Source organism: Notechis scutatus, chromosome 1 (assembly GCF_049901735.1).
Source record: "Notechis scutatus isolate UNSWTSFEM ecotype Mainland chromosome 1, rNotScu1.2, whole genome shotgun sequence".
NCBI lineage: Eukaryota > Metazoa > Chordata > Lepidosauria > Squamata > Elapidae > Notechis > Notechis scutatus.
In genome coordinates, this window is record NC_142009.1 from 75,422,724 (window position 1) to 75,446,339 (window position 23,616).

At 38.8% G+C, this 23,616-nt stretch overlaps 1 protein-coding gene across 1 annotated transcript in view; it reads left to right on the forward strand.

Moving 5' to 3' along the window:
* The first annotated feature begins 816 nt into the window (after window positions 1-816).
* Window positions 817-23,616, forward strand: part of GALNT2 (polypeptide N-acetylgalactosaminyltransferase 2) — an 87,007-nt gene continuing 64,207 nt past the window's right edge. The window contains exon 1 of the mRNA XM_026669469.2: window positions 817-1,053. Coding sequence (XP_026525254.1) covers window positions 943-1,053 — 111 coding nt within the window. The 5' untranslated portion in view covers window positions 817-942. The remainder of the gene's footprint in view (window positions 1,054-23,616) is intronic.

Below are 23,616 nucleotides of genomic sequence, written 5' to 3' on the forward strand. Positions count from 1 at the left end.
TTTTTTATTAATTAGTAGTATCATTTAGTCATTGCATTTCTGTAGGCTCAAATCTTTGCACAGAACCAGTGTGCAAGTGCAAGTTTGATGATCTGGGCTCCTGTACTGGATTCCATCCCTCCTTGCTATGAGTCAGGAACAGTACAATCCTAAACAAGTGTGCTTGGAAATCAGTAGGTCCCAACTGTCTCCAGGGCAAAAATTTCATGAGGGTAGCCTGCAACTTCTCCCTGCAGCCCCTAAAACGCATTTTCTCTGACAGTAAAAACTCGGCGAGGAAAACACGCATTACACAATCTCTCTCTCCTAGGCTACCCTACTGATCTTAGGGATCAGACCCGGGAAGATTCCCGTTCGACGGGGCGCGAGGCTTGGAGCCACGTTGCTGAAATCCGAATTGGGTATCCCACTCTCCCCCCCCCGCACTCCCGGCCCCCACCAAGGGGAATCCAGTGTGCCCCCCGCTCTGCTCTCCGTATTTGGAAGGGCATTTTGACAACCCCAACGGGAAGATGGGCTCCCCGACTCGCAACCGCTTGCGGTAGCTAATGCAGAAGTAGCAGCCCTACAAGGCACCCCTTGTAGGAGGAGGGATGGCGCTCCTTAGCAGCGCCTAACGGAACTTCCCGGCAAGGGAGCCGGCTGCCGGGCGCAACCCTCTCCCACAGCCGCCTCAGCCTCTTGCGGCCGAGAGAGCCGGAGGGACCCCAGGAGGCTTAGCGTGCGGCAGCCCGGGCGACGTTCCTCGCCCCGCCCCCGGGAGGCGGGGCGACGCGGCTCGCGATTGGCCAGGGGGTGGGCGCTCGCCCTCTGCCCCCTGACCCTGCGCGGCGGCGGCGGCGGCGGGCGGCGGTGGTGATAGAGGCAGCGGCTGCCGCCCGTTTCCTGCTGGCCTGGCGGCGGCTGGTGCCACTGCTCAGCGTTTAGGCGGGCGGGAGAATAATGCGGCGCAGGTCTCGGCTGCTGCTCTGCTTCGCTTTCCTCTGGGTGCTGGGGATCGCCTACTACATGTACTCTGGGGGAAGCGCCGCGCTGGCCGGGGGCGGCAGGAAGGTAAGAGGGGAAAAGGGGAGCGGAGACCGCACGCCCGGGCGCCGTCGGGGGTGCCTTTCGGCTGGGTCAGGCTGGGCGGGTGAACCGCTTGCCTTTGCTGTGGCGGAGAGAGAGGGAGTCCTTCTGCAGCCGGCGTTTCCTCCTGAGCCTCTCCGGGCTCACCCGGAGGCTCTAAACTCCGCTCTTCGGCGTGGGGAGTCTTAGGGTCGTGGGTGTGTGTGTGTCCGGGGAGGACTAGTTTCTCACCCAGGCGAGCGAGGGAGAGAAAAAAAAGGGCTTCCCCCTCCGGCTCGCCCGCCGGTTCCTTTCCCGTTCGTCTCGTCCCCGGCCGCTTTCCCCGATGGAGGGAGAAGTGGCGCCCGCCAGCCTGCCTGCGACTTTCCCTCCGAGTCTCTTCCCCCGACGACCCCGGTTGTCTGGGCAGCGGGGTGGGAGGAGAACTGGCCGCCCCAGCTAGGCGGTGACCCTTCGGGGAGAGGGGAGGATGAGTCGCGCCCATCATCCCCGGCAACATGGCTGCGGATGATGGGCGTGGACGGTCCAGGGCGTCTGGAGGGGAGGGGGAGAAGGAAGCTGTGGTACGGCGGAGGGGCGTGTGTGTGTGTGTGTGGTCCAACGAGTCCGGAGGAGAAGCGGCGGGGGAAAACCTGCCGTAAGGCTGTGTGTGTGATGTGTGGTGTGTATATGGCGGCGGGATGCCCGTTCCCTTTCCTGAGCGGAAAGCCCAAGGCATGAGGAGCTTTCCAGCGAGGGAAAAGCTCTGCCTTTCATCTTTCTGAGAAGAGAAGACGAATCTCTCTCTCGCCTCGGTGCAGTGCGGGTGTGCGTGATTCCATCTACGCTACGTTTCGCTTTCCTCCTCCTCCTCTCCTTTGAGAAGTAGAGGTGAGGCGGCTGCTTTTCCTCGCCTTCTACGACGGGCTCGGCGGTGTGTGTGTGTGTGTGTGTAGCGCACAGACATTCCCGGGCCAGCGGGAAGGGGGTTTCTAGTCCCTCTCGCCTCCTCCTGGCTTTCTTTCAGACCGGGGTGGGGACGACCCGCTTTTTCCTCCCGAGTCCCCTATCAAGAGGATTTCTTTAAAAAAAAAAAAAAAGCAGATGGTTCCTTTCTGGACTTCAGTCTGGTTTCTGACTCGTCATTAGCCGGGGCCGCGTCCAAACCAACTGGAGCGAGCCACGTCGCGGCTTGCGGGAAAATGAGCGTGGGAGGAAGATTATTAGGGTAATGGGAGAAAGCTGGCAACCCTCTCGGTGCTCATTGGACTGGAGGAGCCCTTAATGGGATCCTTACTGGTAGTCGAGGCAGTTCCTCTTGGAACTTGTATGTATCCTTGGAGGAGACCCATTTGGGTCAGCTTTCCTCATCTTTATTTCTATTTCTCTCACTGATTTAGCGTCTTTTTTTGTTTAAGTGTAATTAACTGGGTAAGGTAATTCTACTACTGCCACTACTGAGAAAGACCTGAGGGGGGTGGGGTTAACCATTTCTTTCTGTCTTTCCATTGCTGACTGTTTCCATTTTCCCTATGGTTGACTAGTTTCGTTGGGAGGGAGTTAAAATGGCAAGGCTGGCATCAGATTGAAGGTGTGGAAACCTAGGATAGTTTTCATTTGCTGAAATGTCTCTAGAATGCCACCCCCACTTCCCTGTTCACCTACGTTAAGAAAATGGAACCCTGGGGGAAGAAATCTTATGTTGAAATTTCCCAAGAATAAAGAACACTTCCTTCTTTTCCATTACATATTTTCTTCAACAAGTTCCTGATGTAGCTGTTTGAAGTAGTATGAATATGTGCTTGTGGAAATGGCTGCTCATTATATATGCACACACAAACATACATGTATGCAACTATCAAACATTCTTTTTTAAGGGGTGTACAATGACAATTCAGTGGACAGGTAATACATTTGGCACTATTCCTATTTAAAGATAATGTTAGAATACTGTGTTCAATTTGATCCTTCAGCTAATTGTGTGAGGAATATTGATAGTTACCTCACATTATTTGGAGAATCAAGATCTTCAGTCCAAATGATTATTCATTGTATGATTCAAAATTAAACTTTTGTTAATTAACCAATTAACAAATAGTTCATTTCCTTGTGCCCAAACAACAGTTGCAAACATTAGTGTTATGATATAGCAAAGAAGCCTGTCAGATGTGTTTTTATGGTTAGCATAAATATAATAGCAAGTGTTTTTACAGATAAAGCAAATGGGACTGTAATAGGAAATATTCACAAAGCTGAATACCTTAAAGTTTAATGCTTAAAGAACTAAAATGGAAAAAAAGTCCTAAAGTACAGTAATGACCAATAGTATTGAAGGAATATGACCACAAATGGGGGAGATTGACAATTATATATGGATTGGTGGTTTAGGTTTCTATTTTCTGTCAATGAAGCATAATATTTAATCCCAACTTTTAGAATGGCTTAGTAATTCTAAGCATGGGAAGAAGAATGTAAGTGTAATGGCTTTTGAAATTGTTCTGAAAGGCTCATTTAGCATGGAATGCCAAGCCTTGAAAGAAAACATGACACATTGTATGTGTTTTGTGAATAAAAATTCTGCTGTTAGAACATTTAATGGGTTCACAGAATGTATACTGTTTAATTACTCATAAAAATATCATTACAAGATTGAAAGATCAATTTTAATAGATTGTGATTTGAGTTTACAAAGTGTAACAGTAGATGAGTTTGCAGAGGTGTTTTTATGTGCAGAAACTATTCTTGAGTGTACTTTCTACTAGTTTCAGCCAGTTTCTTTATTGCTCTTTTGAACTCTTTCTGCTCTGCTTTTTCATCAGTTTTGTTAGTTTTAATACTATGGCATGCAATTATTATTATTTAAATAAGAAGATTGGCCTATTTAGAGGCCCCACTATCCAAAAGATAGACTTGGAGGCAAGGAAGTGCTTTGGAGTGCTCACAGGTGTGAACCTAGCACATATATGCAACTCTGTAAAACTGCCTTCAGCAGTTCCTGCAAAATCCTGGGAAAATAGTCTTAGTTTATGGAATTGCAGACAGGTATTACAGCTGAATCCATATGATCTTTGAAATACCCTTTTGCCTTCAAAAGCAGATCACAGCACAACTCTATTTAAAGTCTATAGGAACTACAGCAAAAGTGAAGTACAGTAGCAAAGTACAAGACTATATTTACAGACATCTGTACAAAACTGAACTGATGGAATATTTATTACATTTAAGTTGTCCTTGATCTCCAGGAAAATTTGCGAGCTTGGGTTTCTCTCTCATTTTACTCTCACAGTAGTTTCTGAAGTAGATCAGTCTTTGAGATAATGGGTAAACCATTAAGCTTTGTGTATCTTTCTTTGAAGGCTCTCATTCCAGCACTAACTGTTACATTGTACTATTTTTTTAGGTAAGTAGGTGGTACTAACCTTTACAAAGTCAGGTTTGCTCTTTCATTGCTATTTAGAATTAACTGGACCTGTTTTGGGAAGACATTCATGCAGGGAGAACATGTCAGGTTCACTACATTTCTTTACTAATTTAGAGAAATATAAATAACACATTTTTGTTCCATCTGAAGTTTTTACATAAATTAGATTGTTTTGGTCATTGGATACTGATTTTATATTCAAATAGAAGAAAAAATGAGTTTTGACTTAGATTTATAGAAAAATGTATGTTGTACCCAAAATTCTACAGTTCAAGTTTATTTGGTGGGCCTTTTTTTACTGGCTTTCTACTTTGCCAACATCCCTTGTCCAATCCCTGAGAGAAGTTGACCAAGTTTCATTAAAAGGGAGATTTAGTATCTTAACTACAAAAATGCTGTTGCCTTGGTCTGTTGGGAGAAATAGAATCAGTCGTGCATGTCCTCCTCTGTCATTTTAATTCAGTTAGGCACAATAATTTAATGACATCTCTGTTAATTAATTAACCCTCTATTTTTCTCCTTTTAACTGATAAGCCAGTGATGATCTCTGGGACAGTCACAAAAATTTGTTCATCTGCCATTGCTATTTGAGGCAAGATTGCATTGTTTTGATATATAAAATAATGCAGACATTATTGTTAGAGATGTGATTTTATTATTTTAATATTCAGATTTTAGGGTGGTATATCTTTCATTCACTATAAGTAAAACTCTATAAATAAAATATAAATATGCAGTCTGTAGCAATTTACGATACAACTATAGCTTTTTTTATATTGAAAGCAGTACAGTAATCACACAATTCTATTAGTTATCCAAGTAATCCTTATGTTCAGATTGTTGCAGACTGCATCCTTAAGGTATAAGAAAACAAAGTTTAAACAACAGAATTAAACTAATATTTCTATATTTTCAAAATGTACATCATTACTTCAGTTCATAGGAAGTGCTGCTCCCACCTGTAGGAGTATCTCCTAGGTAGAAGTTTATTCAGGTGAAACTACTAATGGAAATGAGGCACCCTTATCTATAAACCTCCCTTTTCCATATTTTCTCACATTTTCCTGAGGCTTTTGAAATAAACTTTCAAAAGGCACAAGAGACTGGAGGCAGAGGAACTGCTAACATTTGTTTTCTCTTCTGATTGTTTCACTAAATTAAAGCTTTTTCTGAGGCACTTTCATTTATGGGATGAGAAATTTAGATCCCAATCTTTTTTTTTCAGTACTGCAGAAGAAACTAGAATGTTTTTCTCTTCAAATATTATTTATTTCCTGAAATCAAGAGGATGGTTGACATTAGTAACAACAATCTGCTGTAATATTGCGCCAAGTGATAGTGTGCATCCTTTCTAAAATATACTATGTGTCTATTTTCAACAAATGTTAAGGATATGCTAAGGATACCTTTTGGGAATATTGTATTCTCTAATGTATTAATATACACAAAATGGAATCATGTCCCAAATAATAGAAAAAAAATCTCACTGAGCATGATAAAAATATAAGGCTGCATAAAACTTAGATCACTTAATTAACTGAAGAGGAATAACTTGTAATTATGGCAGTGTGCTATTTAAGTGATACTTTTATATGTTTTTTTTTTTTTTTTTGCTAGACAGGTGACTAAGAATCTGCTGAATGAGGAATTACTGGCAGTTTTTCAGTAATGTGTAAAAATAGTTGAATTGCTCCACCTTTTTTTCATTTTTTTTGTTTCCCTAATACCTTAAAACATGTCATGGTGTAAGAAATAACCCTGTATTATCTGGAATTGCTAAGAAAGCACTTAGGTTAGACTCCTTTAGGCTATTTTAATCATTTTAAAGGTAAATCTTCTGTATTTTGTGTTATATTTATGTCTCTTTGAGAATGTGTTTCAGTTAATTGATGTCTCAGATGAAGCATCCTTTAAAACCAAACTGATGTGACACAATGTCCTGTTTTTAAGCATGGTAGCCATATCCCTTTGCTTTGATGGATTATAGAAACGTTTCCATATTTATTTGATTTATGCTGTACCTTTAATTTTGTACAACTCCATGTGGCATGCATACTGTTACTATTTGTATTTGTTGTTATTTGTACCTTTGCTATTTTTTATAAGCCAGTGAACACACCCTACATACCTTTCTCATATTTTCCTCATGGATATGCAGGTCTACCATTCTTTCTACTAAGAAATACAGCCATTAGAAAGTAACAAATGATGGACTTCTCTTCATATATTTCAGTATATAGTCATTTCTGGTAGATTCACTCTTAATTTCAGCTGAGTGGAAAACAAGTGAGTACTCAAGTATTTGTTTTCAAGTACAAATAATATTTTGTAACTAAGTTGCCACAGTTTGAGAGAAGCATGTTGCATTGGAAAATATCTTGGTGTTCCAAGATCTAGAATTAGGCAACACCCTTATTAGGTTCAAATGTCATCCCAAAAACCTTTTGCATTTTTCATCATTCTTTTAGAGTGGGGTACCATAAGAAAAATGACTTTACAGCTATAAGGTCTGCCTTAGTTAAAGTTTTAGACTAATGCAGATTTAGTTGGATTAGGTGTTGTTATATAGCAGTGGTGGCTAACTTTTTCGGCACCGAGTACCAAAACGGGAGTGCACGCGTCCCGAAAGGCACCGAGTGTGCGCGCGCAAAGACCAGCTAGCTAGTGCACGCATGTGCATTAGAAACTGGCTGGCCAGCTGGTCTCCATGTGCACATGTGCATTAGCAACTGCAAGACCAGTTGGTCTGCACTTGTGTGCACTGGGAGCTGGTCTTTTGCTTTTTGGCACTCCCGCGTGCACGAAGACCAGCTGGTCAGCATGCATGCAAGCACAAAAACCATCTGGCTGGCACGCATGCGCGCACCAGAACCCAGAAGAGCAAGAGGCGATGGCTGGCCTGGAGAGATGGCTCTGCATGCCAGTTCCGGCACGTGTGGCATAGGTTCACGATCATGGTTATATAGTATGTATAGGTTATATTCATGGGATAAAGACACCATTCCCCCAATATGAAAAATAAAATTCAACAGTTATCTAGATTTGCCTTCAATTGTAGTGCAACATACTGGACTCAATACACAATATACACACAACATGTTTTTTCTAGTGATTTCAGGAAAGATGTATTAAAACAATGAAATATATAGAAATAAAATACTTCAGTGTAGTAAATGCAAAATGTGACATCTGAGAGTCTGAGGATACAGCTTGATATAAGACAAAAAATATGATACTTTATATATAATGGATCAGGAGTGGAAGTACCCTCTCCCAGGTGCTCCTTAAAATAGGAGAGGGCTAGATCCAGTTTGCTTTGCTTTTCATTTTTTTTCTCTTATGAGCACTTTCTGGAACTAAGTAAATGCCAGATAAGAAAAAGTAGTCTTGTCTTATAGAAGTGCAGGTCAGGAAATTAGATAGCAAGCTAGGGACTAGCAAAATCTAGAGGTGGTAGAGAATTATTTTCCTTTATGGGTTGTGATGAGGGGTTTGTGACTTTGTGCTATGTGTGGGAGATTGTGGAAGTTCAAGCCCTTGATTGAAATGTTTTCTTCAGAAGTGGTCATTTCTTTTTCATACTTTCAGCTTCCTTCTAGTTCTTTGATTGTGATATAGATAATGAAGTATGCCTTCTTTTAGCACATGCCTACTTGTTAGGTCAAACTACAGGGATCGCTCTAGTGTCAAGTGACTGGTGGCAAAAATACTGAGTTTCTAAGTGTTGTAAGGAAGATGTACAGTTGGGAGTAGAGGATTCAGAAATTTCCTTTCATGGAAGCCATTGTACCCAATCCACAACATCATGTATGTACATACATACCCCATTATAGCTAAAATGTAAATATGACAGAAAGGACATTGTGAAAACTCATAACTGATGTAGCGAGCAGAGTTGGTGGTAGATTTCTTTCCCAGGCCTTGTGGAAGTAGGATCATTTGCCCTTGATTCTTCAGAGATTTCTCTGTTTGTTCTAGACTAGGGTGAGTGAATTTGCCTGATTCCTAGACTGTAGAGTGACTTGTCTGCCATGTCTCTGTCTCATAGGGATTTCAAAAAGGGTTTAAATAAAGATTCAACAGTTTGTCCCAACTACCATTGCATTTAGGAACTTGTCAGGGAAGTTGACAATTGTAATTCAGCGTACAGTAATTCAGAAAGAGAGCTCTGTGTGTGCTCAATGTACCCATAGTGCCATGTTCCAAATTGGTAATAGAACTGACAGTCTAAATAGAAATCCATACAAAAGGAAACCAGGAACCTAATACTATAGAATTTAATCTTTAACTGCATGCAATCTCACCCCATGTTTTATTGTAACACTGTAATTAAACACCAATAGGTTTACAAGAGGAAATGTTTCCTTGCCTTTTTATTTCTTGCTTAGTTTAACAAGTAGTGTCTAGAAAAGTCCTGGAGAACCGAACAGTTGTTTCACAATTTGGTAATAGTCTGATTGCTCCTAATGAAGTGTGTCTAAATCTGGATTTTCTATATGAAAAAAAAAACTGCTTTTGCTTTTATATAACTTTGAAATCTCAATCAAGCTACAGAGGTCAAGCTGCCTTTTAGCAAGTAAGGTAGGTGAACTATAATTCTAGCAAAAGAAAAAAAGAACAAGCTTGTTCTCTTGTAAATAGAACTCAGTCATTTGGATATCATCTTTTTAGAGTCCCTAAAATAGTGACAAATTTGTCTTTTACATCCTTGCAAATCTGCACAAATTCCAGTCAGTACTAGGAATTTACACTTCATGCTTGCTGGCTATTTGCCATAATGTTATTGTGAAAAGATGGAAACGATATTAGTGGTTGGCCAATCTACTTTGATTTAGCTGGCTGTGCTTAATCACATGATGATAGCTTGATCTGAGTGACAACTCATGAAATTACTACTGCAATTTATTCTGAAAAACAACTTGCAGGAGAAAATTAGACTTGTTACATGTAGTTGAAGATTGATAGGTAAATTTTGTTCAACTATTACAAAATGTGGTTTTTAAACAAGAACCCTTATTGGTATTCAGATTCAGTGGCATCTTTTAAATATATGTAATCTATCATACTATATCAGTCATGGCATCATTACTAAAGCTGTATTATATGATATCAAATCCCTCAAAAAACTCAACAAATGTAGGCATTATCAGGGTAATTATATTGATAGGCAGGTTTTGGGGCATGATTTCAAGAAATTGACAATACATTCTTCTAACTATATTAACTGTTAGTGCTGTCTATATAGTTAATAATTTTGGATTTACCTACTAATATTTTTTGTTGTTATTCAGTCAGGAGAAGATATTTTCCCATCTTGGTGTTGAGTGACTCTCTTGCTAGCTTCCCAATGTTCTCTGTAGGTAACACGTAAATATTAAAATAGTTGTAAATGCATTAGTATGTTATTACTGACAGCGTCAAAAATGTTTAAAATTTTGTAGTCATAACCATTTTTCTCATACGAAATAATAAAATATTTGTTTTTGTGTTAAAATTGTTCATGGATAACACTAATTTAAATAAATCTGTCTGCATGAGTCCTATTTATGATTTTGAGCTGCTAATGCATTATTTATTTGTTCAGGGTTTTTGTATATCACCAATTCCCAGATCGAGGGTGAAAATAATAACGTAGAAATAATAAAAATACTGTTAAACCATATCATGAATTAATGTAATAAACAGTAATAAAAGCATATTGATGTCAGATCTTAAATAAATCACCTCCTGAACAACCTTATTTTTAAGGCTTTTCTAAAGGTCAGAAATGATGAAATCATCTAATTTTCGGGTGGGAGGCCATTACATTGGGTTGATTCTATTAATGAAAAACAGGAGTTTCTCACTTTTACTGCATCTCATGTGGGGGAGGAACCTTACACACACCACCTGAATGCACAAGTAAGCTATATGATTGTGGCAGGATATACATATGATAAATAAGTAAATAATATTGATTTTAAGTAGATCACCTTGTAGGTATTCAGCTTCCATGGCATTTAGAGCTGTAAATGTTAAAACCAGCACTTTGAATTGTATACTGCCTGCTCTAAGAGATAGTGCTGGTATTGTTTTTGCCATTATATAGTTGAATTTTGTGTTTTATTTTTTTAAAATAATTCTATCTTGCTTATTCATGGCTGTCGAACAAGGACTATTCCAATAAATAAAAAGGAAATTCATGGAAGCTTACTGGCAACCTGATTATGCCCTCAGCATCAGTACGGTGTATAACTAGCAACTCTCCTTTGGTGGAATACTCCTTTGGTAGTACAGTGGAGGATAGATATATAATATGGTCAAGTCCAAGGAGAATATCTTCAAGAGAGGATACTCTGTCTCTTTCTTCAAAAAAGGTGGTAGTACTCTAACTCCAATCAAATAGTGATAACTTCCCTGATCTATCTGGGAGGAAGGCAAGGGATACATATGCCCCCCCCCCCACTCCTCACCCCAGGACCTCTAATCATGGAAATGGCTGACATACTAGAAATTTTTACAATACAATCAGGTTAGCTATTGGTTTTTGTGCCAAGCTCTTGGCTAGTAACTTACATAAGCAATTTAATCTGACTTCTTGACACTTTTTATGGGAAGCATTTATCTATTTCTGTCAGGCCCAAGTTCAGAGATGACACAGTGAAATCCAATTGAATTCAGTCATTTGTTTGCCTATACCTAGTGGACAGAATCTTGCCAAACTAAAGCTATAATCTTCCAACCTACTAGATACATCCTAAGTCATTCTAGGGTGTGACTACTCTGAACCTCTTCCCCCATCCAACTCAGGACTGCACAGTCTCTTTCTCTAGGCCTCTCTCCCTAATCCTGTCACATTTTTAAGGCTTATATGCCATTTCAATCAGAAAGTGTCCCCCAGTAGTTTACAGTTCTGTAGTAATTGTATTAAAACGTACAGTGATTAATACAAAGCTGTAACAAACCACAACAATATCCTCAATATCAGCATTAACACACCACAATGAAAGTGTTCTTTCTTCAAGGTCAATTCAACCTGCCCCAGCATCTCTAGAGTGGTAGAATTGCTAATTGATATGGGTAGATCTTTGTTCATTTGTACAGAATTTTCTATGTTATGGACAACTTGAAAATCTTCCCACCCCAACTTATTAAATGTAGACTTAGGGAATAAGTAGTACCTGAAAATTAATTGGCATCTTTTTGCAGTACACTAATTAACTTTTATTTCATGATGACACTCATTGTTTTTATTGATGACAAGTATAATCTCAAATATGAATTTGTATCAGTGAGAAATAATGGACTTGCAAAAAGCCTTTGAACTTCTTTGCCAGAAGTTAGTAAAAGCTAGGTTGGTGTTTTTCTAACTTGGCAACTCCCAGAATTCCCCAGCTGGCATGAATCCACAACATTTTAAAATTGCTAAATTTGAGCTACGTCAGTGATATATAAAAAGAAATACTGAGGGATTAAGTTTTAAACATTGTTTAAAAACATGATGAAAGAGATTGATGTACATATATAAATGTTTGTAACGGCACTTCCTCAACAATTTTTGATTTCAGCAGGGGCAAATACAATACGGTGGGGCTAGCTATGGGGCAGGAGCACTTATACTTGTAGGAATTGCAATCAGTCACAATAGATTGCAATGAGAAAAACTCATGAGAAAAAACTACCTACAAGGAGAGAGAGAGAGAGAGAGAGAGACTGAGACTGGTATCAGCTGGCAGTCTTCCTTTCAGTCTCCACTTAGGTCAGACCCATATTTGTCTGTCTTCTGCTTCTCTTCCGAGAGTGAAGGGTTTTGGGAGACATTTTCTGTCAGTGGAGGGCTATACGAGTGAGTATTTTTTGTTTTACGTTTTTTGTAGACCCCTCCTACAATACTGTACTGCTGTGGGACACCAGGAAACTATGTATGTCAAATAGTTTGGAAACTGGTAGTTAATAAAGAAGTATACAGGTAGCCCTTGACTTACGACCAAAACTGAGCTCAAAATTTCCATTCCTAAGCAAGGCACTTGTTAAAGTGAGCTTTGCCCCATTTTACCAACTTTCTTGTTACAGTTGTTAAGTTGAATTACTGCAGTTGTTAAAAATACGGTGTTTTAAGTGAATCTGGCTTCCACTTTGACGTTGCTTATTAGAAGGCTGCAAAAGGTGATCACAATGCAACTGTCATAAATACATGTCAGATGCCAAGCGTCCGAATTTTGATCACATGGCCATGGGGATGCTGCAAGAGTCGTAAACGTAAAACATGGGCATAAGTCACTTTTATGTGCCAGCGTAACTTCTAACAGTCACTAAACAAATGGTTGCAAGTTAAGGACTACCTATAGTCTCCATATATGTAGTCTCCATATATGGGAATTGTAAAAAAAATAATAGCAGTAGGGAAAAGGACTGTTCTGGTTTTTACTGAGGACATATTTCTTCCATATAGTTGTTCTAGATTTGACACTGTTATTTTGCCATTGTGGTGTCTAGAAATGGATTTTTTTTTTAAAGGGTAGAATTTTTCTTAAGCTTTTCAAGAGGACAGATCATACTATTTTTATATTCAGGAATACAGTTGCAGTTTGAAAAAATGCACATGGTGCTTACATTGTCTAAATTTATAGTTCAATATCTAATGCTTTCTTTATATTCTGGAGTTAGGAATAGGGATTTTCTTATCAAATGTCATTGAACATGATTAGAAAAGAAAGCATTGTTAGTTTTATCTAATATTCCCTTCAAGAGCCATGATAGCATATTATAGTTCAGGACACTAATATTTCACTGTCTTCAACACCACACATTCTCTCAACAACTTGGATGCATATCCAGATAGGCAGTATATTCGTGATAGGGTTTGTGTGCGTTCATTCAGATGTTGTAGCTATTCGGATATATGTGTGTGCCCATATATATTTTAGTACTATTGGAAATTCCTATTTAAAAAAATCTGGAATGAAAACTGGAACTTGACTTATAAGGAATTCGGTGTTATAGGGCAAATCCTATAGCTTTTCCCTCGCTCTTCTGTCCTTTGGAGTGCTCACTTTGGTGCTGGGATAATTAGCAAGAAAAGAAATAATGCTCATCTTTACATTCATTGGAGAGGAAGGGATTACAAGAGAGTAAGCAGGTCCGCAGTGGAGAATATACATTGAAAGGAAAATGCACTAACTCTGGCTGTTTATCTGATATCCTCTTGACTGTGAGCCAAACAAAAGACTTCAGTATGTAACTGATTAGGATCTTATCAGTGTCAGGCAGCAACATTTACTGTAAGAGGGTAATTAAGGTCACAGAACTGAGCTTGTTAACTTGAGGTTAGCACTTTTTAGGCATGTTCTGTGTTGCAGAAAAAAGCTTATTTAGGAAATCTATCAGCTCTGCAAGGAGGAGGGGGAAAACATTGGTCAGGCACAGGAGAACATGTGCTAACTGACTCTAATGGTGAACATGTAACAGAGAGAGGGAGATATTGCAAAGGTCACAAATATGGACATCAGTCACCAAATCATTTTTTCATTACCACTGTAACTGCAAACTATTGCTCTCCAAGGCAGTTGCTAAATTAGGGCCACCTACAAATAAAAATGGGTATTTTCCTATTTAGTGAAGCTTCTAGTGATGTCCATAATTGCTGATTCAGTTTTGAATTGTTCATGTCAGTGGCTGATTTTATTAGATTTCTTTGACTAGATTTATTAGTTTATTAGACTATGAGATAATGTAGATCAACAGCCCCCAACCTTTGACCCATTTGGTGGAGAGAGGTTTTTCCACAGACCGGGGGGGGCATGGGTTTGTGTGCTCTCTGCATCCTGCTTCCATTGTTTGCGCAGACTGGTTTCTGGCATGCTGCAGGCTGGGGCCAGTCCACGAACTGGGGATTGGAGACCCCTGACATAGGTGCTAGCCTTCTGAGAACTCTGCTGGCCGAAAATGGGCTGTGGGGTGGCCGCATGCCTCCCCCTGTGCCCCCTTTTGGCTGGCAGAGGCATTGAGGACCGGTCCTTTAATATTTCCAGGCCAGCCCCGTGGGCCAGATTTAAGCACCCTGTGGCAGCCCACAGGCCTTGAGTTTGACACCCCTGATGTAGAAAAAATAATGTTGGAAAAAATAATGGTTATCACACGTGGATGCTTCTGAGGTACTATAGTCAATTAATACATTTGCTTAGAATTATTTTGGTTCTTATAGAAGAGAATATTTGTAGTTCAGGGTTGAATTGCAGGGTCCTTGGTGCTCTCCTGAGCTCGGTTGTTTTCTTGAACACATTTCATTATCAAACTAGGCAGCATCCAAGAATTATTTTGGTTATTTGTTGGAGGTTTGCGTATTTATGAACTGTTGCAGCCACCCCCTTGGTCACATGATCAGAATTTGGATGCTTCACAACTGATTCATATTTATGATGGTTGCAGTATTCTGGAGTCATTTGATCACATTTTGCAACCTACTGAGGAGCAGAGTCAATAGGGAAGCCAGATTCACGTAATAACCATGTTGCTAACTTAACAACTGCACTGATTCACTTAACAACTGAGGCAAGAAAGATGGCAAAATGGGGCAAAGCTCACTTAATTTTTGTCTTGCTTTAACAACAGAAATTTTGGGCTCAATTGTTGTACGTCAAGGACTACCTGTATTTATCCGTGAAATAATAAAAAGTACATGTGTGTTACCACTTTATTTTCATAAAACAAAGTGTTTAGATGAAATTGCTTTCCCACAATAAAAATATATTTGCCCTATCGGGGAAAAAACTTTCACACTATGAAACATTATTGCCTAAAAATAAGGACAGTTAGTCCTCGGCTTATGATCACAATTGAGCCCCAAAATTCTGTAGCTAAGCAAGTAGTTAAGTGAATTTTGCCCCATTTTACAACTTTTCTTGCCACAGTGGTTAAGTGAATCACTGCAGTTAAATTAATAATACAGTTAAGTGAATCTGGCTTCCACATTGACTTTGCTTGTCAGCAAAAGTTTGCAAAAGGTGATTACGTGACTCCAGGACATTGCAATTGTCATAAATAGGAGTCAGTTGCCAAGCGGTCATTAGACACTTTTTATAATTGCAGTGGAACTGCACTAAATACACTGTTGTAAGCTGAAGACCACCTGTACCAATATTTTAGGAATTTAGGATAAGAATTAAATGGCTCCCATCAGTAGAATTACTTTGGAATATTTAAAACTTCAATTGATGATTTAGAACAATCAAACAATCTCTAATCATAGCTTGAAATGTGACCCTTCAGTTAAATTGGCAACATTCTTGGTTGTATGCTGGGTGTCCCCCAGGGGAGTGTTTGCTTAAAATTAATCTAAAGCAAGAATGAACTGTAGATTTCCCCTTTATATTCATCGTCTCTCCCATCGCCCCTGTGATTATCTTTTTCAAATCTGCTTGATAAGTTTTCTTTTTTCATCTTGTACTGTGCTGAAATGAACACGCAGCTCTTCTGTCCTGAATTGCATTCTTTTAAAAACCATTGATCTGAAAACAGCAAAGCCTGAGGTTTTATGCATCATAAGAATAGTTAATTATTACTGTTTATGGTAATGTTTTCATGCTGTTTTGATAGCAGTAAGGCCATGTGGGAAGTTTAATGGTTTGATTTCTCATGCTGCTTTCCTCTTCTAGAGTTAAGGCAACAGACAAACAAATGGTTGGATTTCATTCACATTATTTCACTGTTTTAATGCTGCCAGAATAGCTTGAATTTCAATCATGGAAGAATGGTAATCTTTCCAGCCCTGTAGTATCTTGAGATGGAAGTGATATTGTTCTTATATGATGCGGAATGTTTTATACTATTGTGGTTATAACCAATAAAGGAGAATGTTTGTACTTCAGGGTTGAAATGAAGAGTCCTTGGTGTGCTACTGTAGAACTGATAATGTTCACCTAGATTGGGTAATGAAACATCTGCAAGAAAACAACCAAGGTCTCCTTATTATGGTTATAGAATTAAATATAGAAAACAACCAAAGACTCTCTATTATGGTTGTAGAAATAAATATATTATTATGGTTATAGAATTAAATAAATAATAAATTTTTTATGGTGGTTAATGAAATAATATGGATGGCCTGTTCAATGTTGTTAAATTGCAATTATAGGTGATCTGACACTTATTCTCCCCCTCCCCCATTTCCATATTTTTATGTATGTGTGTGTATGTATATGTACACACAGAAACACCGTTTCCTCAAAAATGAGACCTATCCCCAAAATAAGACCTAGCATGGTTTTTATGTGTGCGCCTAATATAACCCCCCCAAATAAGCCCTACTTAAAAGCCTGCGCAGCCAGTCAACCACCCATCCATCTGGTTGCTTGCAGTGCCGTGGCCACGAGGTGAGGCAGTGTGGTGGTGAAGCTGCCCCATGCGCCCCACACCAGCTTACCTCAGGGCCTCCACAGCCAGGCCATCCATGGCCTGGGGCACCTGCTTTGCAGTGGCATTACCAGCAGTCTTGTGAAGCAGGAGCACACATGGCCACTGACCCACTTCTTCCGCTTGCGTGCAGCCACAAAGGAGCAGGAGCCTGAGTGGTTTGCTGGTGCCACAGGTGTGAGGCAAGGCAAGGCAGGTGTCAGGGCATGGATGGCCTGGTGGGGGGTGCATTGGGCAGTTCTACCCCCTGCCTTGTGGCGGTTACACTAGCGCATCGTACAGCTTCCTGCCCTGCCATGAACAAGCAGAAGAAGTGGGCCGCCCATACATAGGGAAAAAAAAACATCCTCTGAAAATAACTCCCAGTGCTTATTTTGGGGCCCAAACAAAAATAAGACCAGTCTTATTTTTTTTGGGGGGGGGCACGGATTTCAAAAACCCAACAGAAAGAAGGGCATTCAAGATGAAAAAAGGGACTGTTCCCCTGGGTGCATTTGACCTCAGGATGAAAGAGACTTGAGAAGATTGGCAGCTTTTCATTTTAGTCAAACCCTGACTATTCTTTTTTTTTAAAAAAAAAATAAAGTATAAAGCTTTGGATCTTTTTCCTCAATAAATCGATGAACATAATATTTTAAACTCATTTGCTTAATTGGGTTCTCTTTATGTAGTTTTAGGATGTGTGCAAAACAGAACATGTTTTAGGTCATATTTATCCAGAAATATTAGACATTTGAAAGGAGTCAGAACTTTTTAAGCACCCTTATGGTAGTACTAAATTGGAACTTTCTGTTCTGACTCATCTCTCTTAACAAAAGATGCTGACATCAATGTGATTGTGTCATCTGCTAGTACTGGGAAGTGAATAACATTAAGAGTTGTTAGGGAAGACTTGTTGCCACATAGCAGGCAAAAATAATACTTTAAAGAACTTTTCTTGCTAAAATTTGTTCGTTTGTCGAGCAACAAACTTTCAGAATCTCAATTTCATTAAAACCATTTTCCCAATTGAATAGTCATTTTAAAATTAATGTCAGAATATGCAAAATATTGCATCTAGCCCAAGGGTATTTTAGAGTAGCCTTTCTCAACTTCGGTTCCGTGGGTGAAATCATGATTAAATGAAAAGCACTCCTTTCTCGGAAGTTGTATGCACAATTGTAATGTTTTTAAAAGCTTGGGCGTATCCTTTTTTAAACAACAGTTTTATTAGAAATTACAATAAAATAACATAAGCATACTAAAAGAATAAAAAATACAGAAGAAATAGAAAAGACAGATAAAAATATAGTAAAGAAAAAGAAAAGAAATATAAAGAAATGACTTTCTCCTTCATTACAAGTATAAACTATGTAGTATCTTAAACCTTTATCCCAGTGGGTATCAGATAGCCCCTGTGGTTATAATGATTGTGGGAAAGATTAAGGTGTAATAATTTTGAAATGTTAAAGTTATTAAGTTGAAATTAGTTGTACATGATTATAAGCTTCCTTTTTATGTTATGCATAAAACAGGTTGTCACAAGCATTTCCCTCCATAATTATATTTGGAATATTTCTGTCTTGCGCTTCCTTCAAGGAGTCCAGTTTGGAGAGCAGTGAATGGAGCAATCTCACTGTGCCTGAGAGGACTAGAAACAGAGGAAAAAAAATTCTGTTTCCATGCAGTGATTTTCTGGTAAACTGCAATCCTAATATTACTTTCACTGATATTACGTCTAAGGTCAGTGTTTGAACCAGATTAATTGCTACATTGAACAGTAAAGCGTATTATATTATATGGCCCAGATTGACAGCAGTTAGCTGGTTTTAGTTGAATTAGAAAGCCAAGTAGATTCAGCCCTGATTTGGCTGGAGACCACTTGGGAGCTCGTATGCTAGACTAGGAAGATGAAAATACTTTGCAGAAGGCCATTGAAAATGACTTTGGTATTATGCCAAGCGAATTGCATGGTGATGTCCATGTAAGTCAACAGAAGCTGAGCTTGTCCTGAAAAAGATTTTGCTTTTCTGGAGATTGAGTTCATTTTTTAAAATTCTGTGATTAATTTTTTTGAAATGGAATGTTTTGCTGGCTAGTAAACCTTCTGTGCAAAAATACCCTATTTGCTTATCCGTAGTCCAAATAACTAATTTAATCATCTATCACAGTTGCTTTGTCAATGTTGAATATTTTTGAAGTTGTATAAATATCAAATTACATTTGACATGAGTTGGCTGTGATAGGATTGATGCTTTTCTTTTAGAAATTGCAGGTGAAAGTTCCTTTAATATGGATCTGGAGGTACTCATGTGTAGGCATGTTAATTGTAAAATTATTAAAACTCCATCAACTGTTCACACTACCAACATTTAGCCATGTAGAACCAAAATTCCACATGGAATCCTATGCTTTCATTATTTTGGTCTCTTTAGGATTTAATTTTATTTGTCTCAATTAGTTTATCACTTGAATTTGCTGATTGGAGAAATGGTGTTGGTATGTCCAGTGACATTGACGTTACACCAACACCATCTTTTCAGTCTACAGATTTAAGTGATAAACTAATTGAGTTAACTTTCAGAGTAAGTGCATTTCAATATGAAACACTTGGGAATATTCTCTGGAATACCTCTTTCCTGAAAACAACATAATTTTTAGAAAGAAATACTCCCAGGGCAAAAGGGCAGGTCAAAAATAAGCCCAGGAATTAAAACATACAGCAAGACTTCCTGACCCCCAAATCCCTGTGAGTGTTACCATGCTTTGATTTTTATGAGTTATTTGAGAAACTAATTTGTACAGGGTTTAATGTTTAACCATTTTGATTCAAAACAGATAAAACAAGTTAATTCCTTTTTTTTCAAACAAACTACAACATATAGGTTTGGATTTTAAGTGTTAGTGTTTTTTTAGAAAGAAGCTTATGGCTCTCTAGCCAACAGCAGGATGTTGCAAAAACTTCTTTGCTTGAAGGTGTGCCTTGTCTGCAACCTACTCTTGTTATTAGATGGCAGTTTTACTATTAGTGATTGAAAGAATAAGAAATTGTCATTTAACCATCACACGCTCTTTAAACTAGGAGATTCAGGCAGCAGGTCTGCATAAGCAGGGTCTTGCTGAAGAGTCTGAATGAGGACTTGTAGATGGTGAGTAATGTCTTACATGGACTCATAGACCTGCTTAGCCTTACTAGCTGAACTGCCACCATCTTGCTATCTTTGTTGGTAATGGGGGTACTCCCAAGCAGTAAATCACAGTACAGTTATTAATATTAGCCTGGACTAGAGTTCTGTAGTTCAGTTTTTCCTCAGTACATTCCACAACTGTTCATACATATATTGTGATAACCAATCTAAAAGTGTGTAGTCTAGGCAGTTCAGTTTCTGAAATATTAATATCAAAGCTGAACTGTTGATTAATAACATATAAACTAAAAAGATCATAAGAACAACTCTGCTGAATCAGATCAAGATCGATCTTTGTCCAGCATTTTATTTCTTACAATAGCCAACTAAATGCCTATAGGGTACTCACAAGTCCAAGATGGGAGACATACCTCTCCAACTTAATTGCAACTGCACAAGAGGCATGCTGGCTGAATGTAGAGGTAATATCAAGTTTTAAAGATTAATAGTTTTCAATAGACCTGTCATTGGAATTTTTCAGTCATCTTTAGAAGCCATTGGTAGTCATTGCCCTGTTTTGTGATAATGATTTCTACAAACTAATTATATGCTGTACAAAAAAAAGAATACTTTGGCCGTTCTAAATCTTCTTCCCATCAGCCTCATGAGTGTTTGGAGAATTGCTTTTTTGTGTTAAGAATCATTCTATATACTCCTACCAATGTTGTAGTCCTTTTAATTTTTTTTAATAAAGAAAGTGCTTGAATCCACAATCATTTTGATTGCTTTCTTCTATTATTTTCAACTCTGTTCTTTCTCAAATGTGGCAGCTACAACTACCCACTCTAATCCAGATACAGATGTACAATAGATTTGGCTAAGAGCATTACTGCCTCGCCAGTTTTATTTTCAGTCCCTTTCCAAGTGATCCCTACTATGGAATTTGCCCTTTTCACAGATGCTGTACATTGAGTTGACATCTCCATCGAACTATCTGCTGAGGCAGATTGCTTTTTACAGGGGAAAGAATGCTTAGAGATAGAAACCCGAAGTAATTTAGGAGTCTTCTTCTAAAGGAGGCTAGTGCTTGCATGGAGGAAAAGAAAGACGTGCTTCATTGAGGAAATAATCCAATAATTGAAAGCCTAAGTTTAGTTAAGTTGGCCTAAATAATGAGTCTATAATGTGCTATTTCTCCATCAGGGAGACAGAGCAAATTCAGTGAAAACCAGAATTGTGTCGATCAGGGTTACAATTAAATGGAGATGAATTGAGAAGAGGAATAAGGTGACGAAAGCTCTGAGTTACACAAATTGTCACCAATACAAAGCAAGTTACATAAGAATCTGCATACAGGTAGTCCTTGACTTAGCGACCACAATTGGGACTGGACCTGGTTGCTAAGTGATGCCATTAAGTCCACGATTTTGCTTGTTTTGGTCATAATTAAGTGAATTACATGGCTGCTGTTAGGCAAATTGTCTTCTCTCTTGACTTTCCTTGTCTGAGACCCCCTGGAAAAGTCATATGGTAATCACGTGATCCTGGGATGCTGCAACCATTATAAATCCGTGCTAGTTGCCAAGTATTTAAATTTTGATCTTTCAATAGTGGGGACATTGCAGTCCCCGCTGCATAAGTGTGGGGACATAGGTGTCCTAAGTGTGAGGACTTTTCATAATTAACTTTTTTTCAGCATCATCATAACTGAATAGCCATTAAACGAATAGTCCTAAGTCAAGGGCTACCTGTACCTTTAGGCAATGAAAGGCAATAAAAGCACAGAATTCTTCTAACTGCCTCTACATCCATTTTTCTAGTGGTCAACAGGCTCAGGATTCTGCTGCTTGTAAAGTTGAATTACTGTGAATGCAATGTATCTTTGCTTTAATTTCAGGCAATTCTAGTACACTTCACATATATGCAAAATATTGTATCATCTTATGACCCATTTTAAAAAGTCTTTCATTCAGTGAACAATTCCAAAAATAGAATAATTGATTGGAAGTAATCCATGGTAATTTTTTCTTCTCTTCTCAAATCTTCTTGGAAGGTTTGTGGAATCTTTGAAAACACTATGAAGCAGCCTAAGCGGGAGGGAGAGTGGGGGCTGCTGCTGAGCTACTAGACAGACGCAAGGAGCCAGTTTCTAAAAATTACTTTCTTATTTCAGTTTTTGCTGATTTAAAGAGACTTCTGTCTTTGGCAAAATACTAGATAGATATAAACCATAACATTTGAATTAGGAATATTCAAAATTTGTGACGTTTGTTATTCTGCTGACACTACATGAACTCTCAACATTACACATGAAACCATTACCATGAAAACTACAAATACTCAAAGCAAAATCCAACCAACCCTGCTATCCCTGTATACAGTATATCCCTCATTCATCTTATACTCCTGCCTATGATTTGTCTTACTCTAGTGTAGAGCTTCACCCTTGCCCCTGTTGAGGTTAATCCATCTGATTTCTGTCCTTTATTCCAGCCTATCAAGATTCTTCAGTTCTTCCACAGATAAGATGTGGATCAATAAGGCTTCTACAATCATCAGGCTAGAAAAGATTATGTATAAAATTAAAAGTACTGTAGTGAAACGTCAAAGGCAGGAACAACAGTTCTATCAAATCTGGATGGATTTCATGCATTATCTTAATTGCAGGATCTAATTTGGGTTGGTCACCGGGACCAGAGGTTTAGTCTTCTGAGCTTTTGGACTAGTGCTGGAGCCCATGCTCAGGGAATATCTCTCTGACACATTTTGGAGAGAGAGAGAAGTTCCCTGAGGTTCTATCATGATGCAAAGCTTGGAAGAATAAATCTCTGGTCCAGTGGTAGACCCAGATCGGATCCTGCAATATTATCCTGGGTGATGTATATTTGTCTTCATTCATGATTATCATAATTGTAGGAAACCTGCTGTCAGTTGTACTTTTACAATGTGACAAATAGGAAGGAGTTTGTTACCTGTTTTTCCTTTTTATTTTAGTAGAGTTTTCTTTTTTTCTTTTTTTCTATGCTTATAGATTTATTTAGTCAGTTGTTTGTAGATGTTAACTGCTGTTCATCTGAAAAGTTCTTCTGAACCTCAATAATGTTCTTTAAAGTTTTGGTTATTGCCTGATCTTTGTGCTGTCTACAAATTTGATGCTATACTCATCTATTTTTTTATTCATTCAGTGAATAGCAGAGTTCTCTGATTACATTTCCTTCTTCCCATTTGACTTGGACCCACTGCGATATACTGTGCTGATATATGATTAACCGGCTTCGGACCTGCCTAATTGTAGGATAATCTAGCCCACTTTCAGTCATCTTCCATACTAAAATTATATGGGGCCCTTTGTGAAATGCTTTGCTGAAGCTGAGATTTCTATTTCTCCTGGTTATCAAACTGGCCGCTCTATGTGAAAAGGAGGTTAGATTGGTTTAGCATAATTTATTCTTGAGAAAGCACCACTAGCTCCTGTCAGGCAGAGAATTCTTTTCTAAATGCTCATAAACCAATTGCTTGAATAATCCAGAATTCCAAAATTTTTCATGATGTTGATGTCAAGCTAACCTGTCTATAGTTATCCAGCTATTCCCACCCACCCACATTTCTGAAGACAGGAAATATATTTAGCCTTCTCCAGTCCTTGGACAT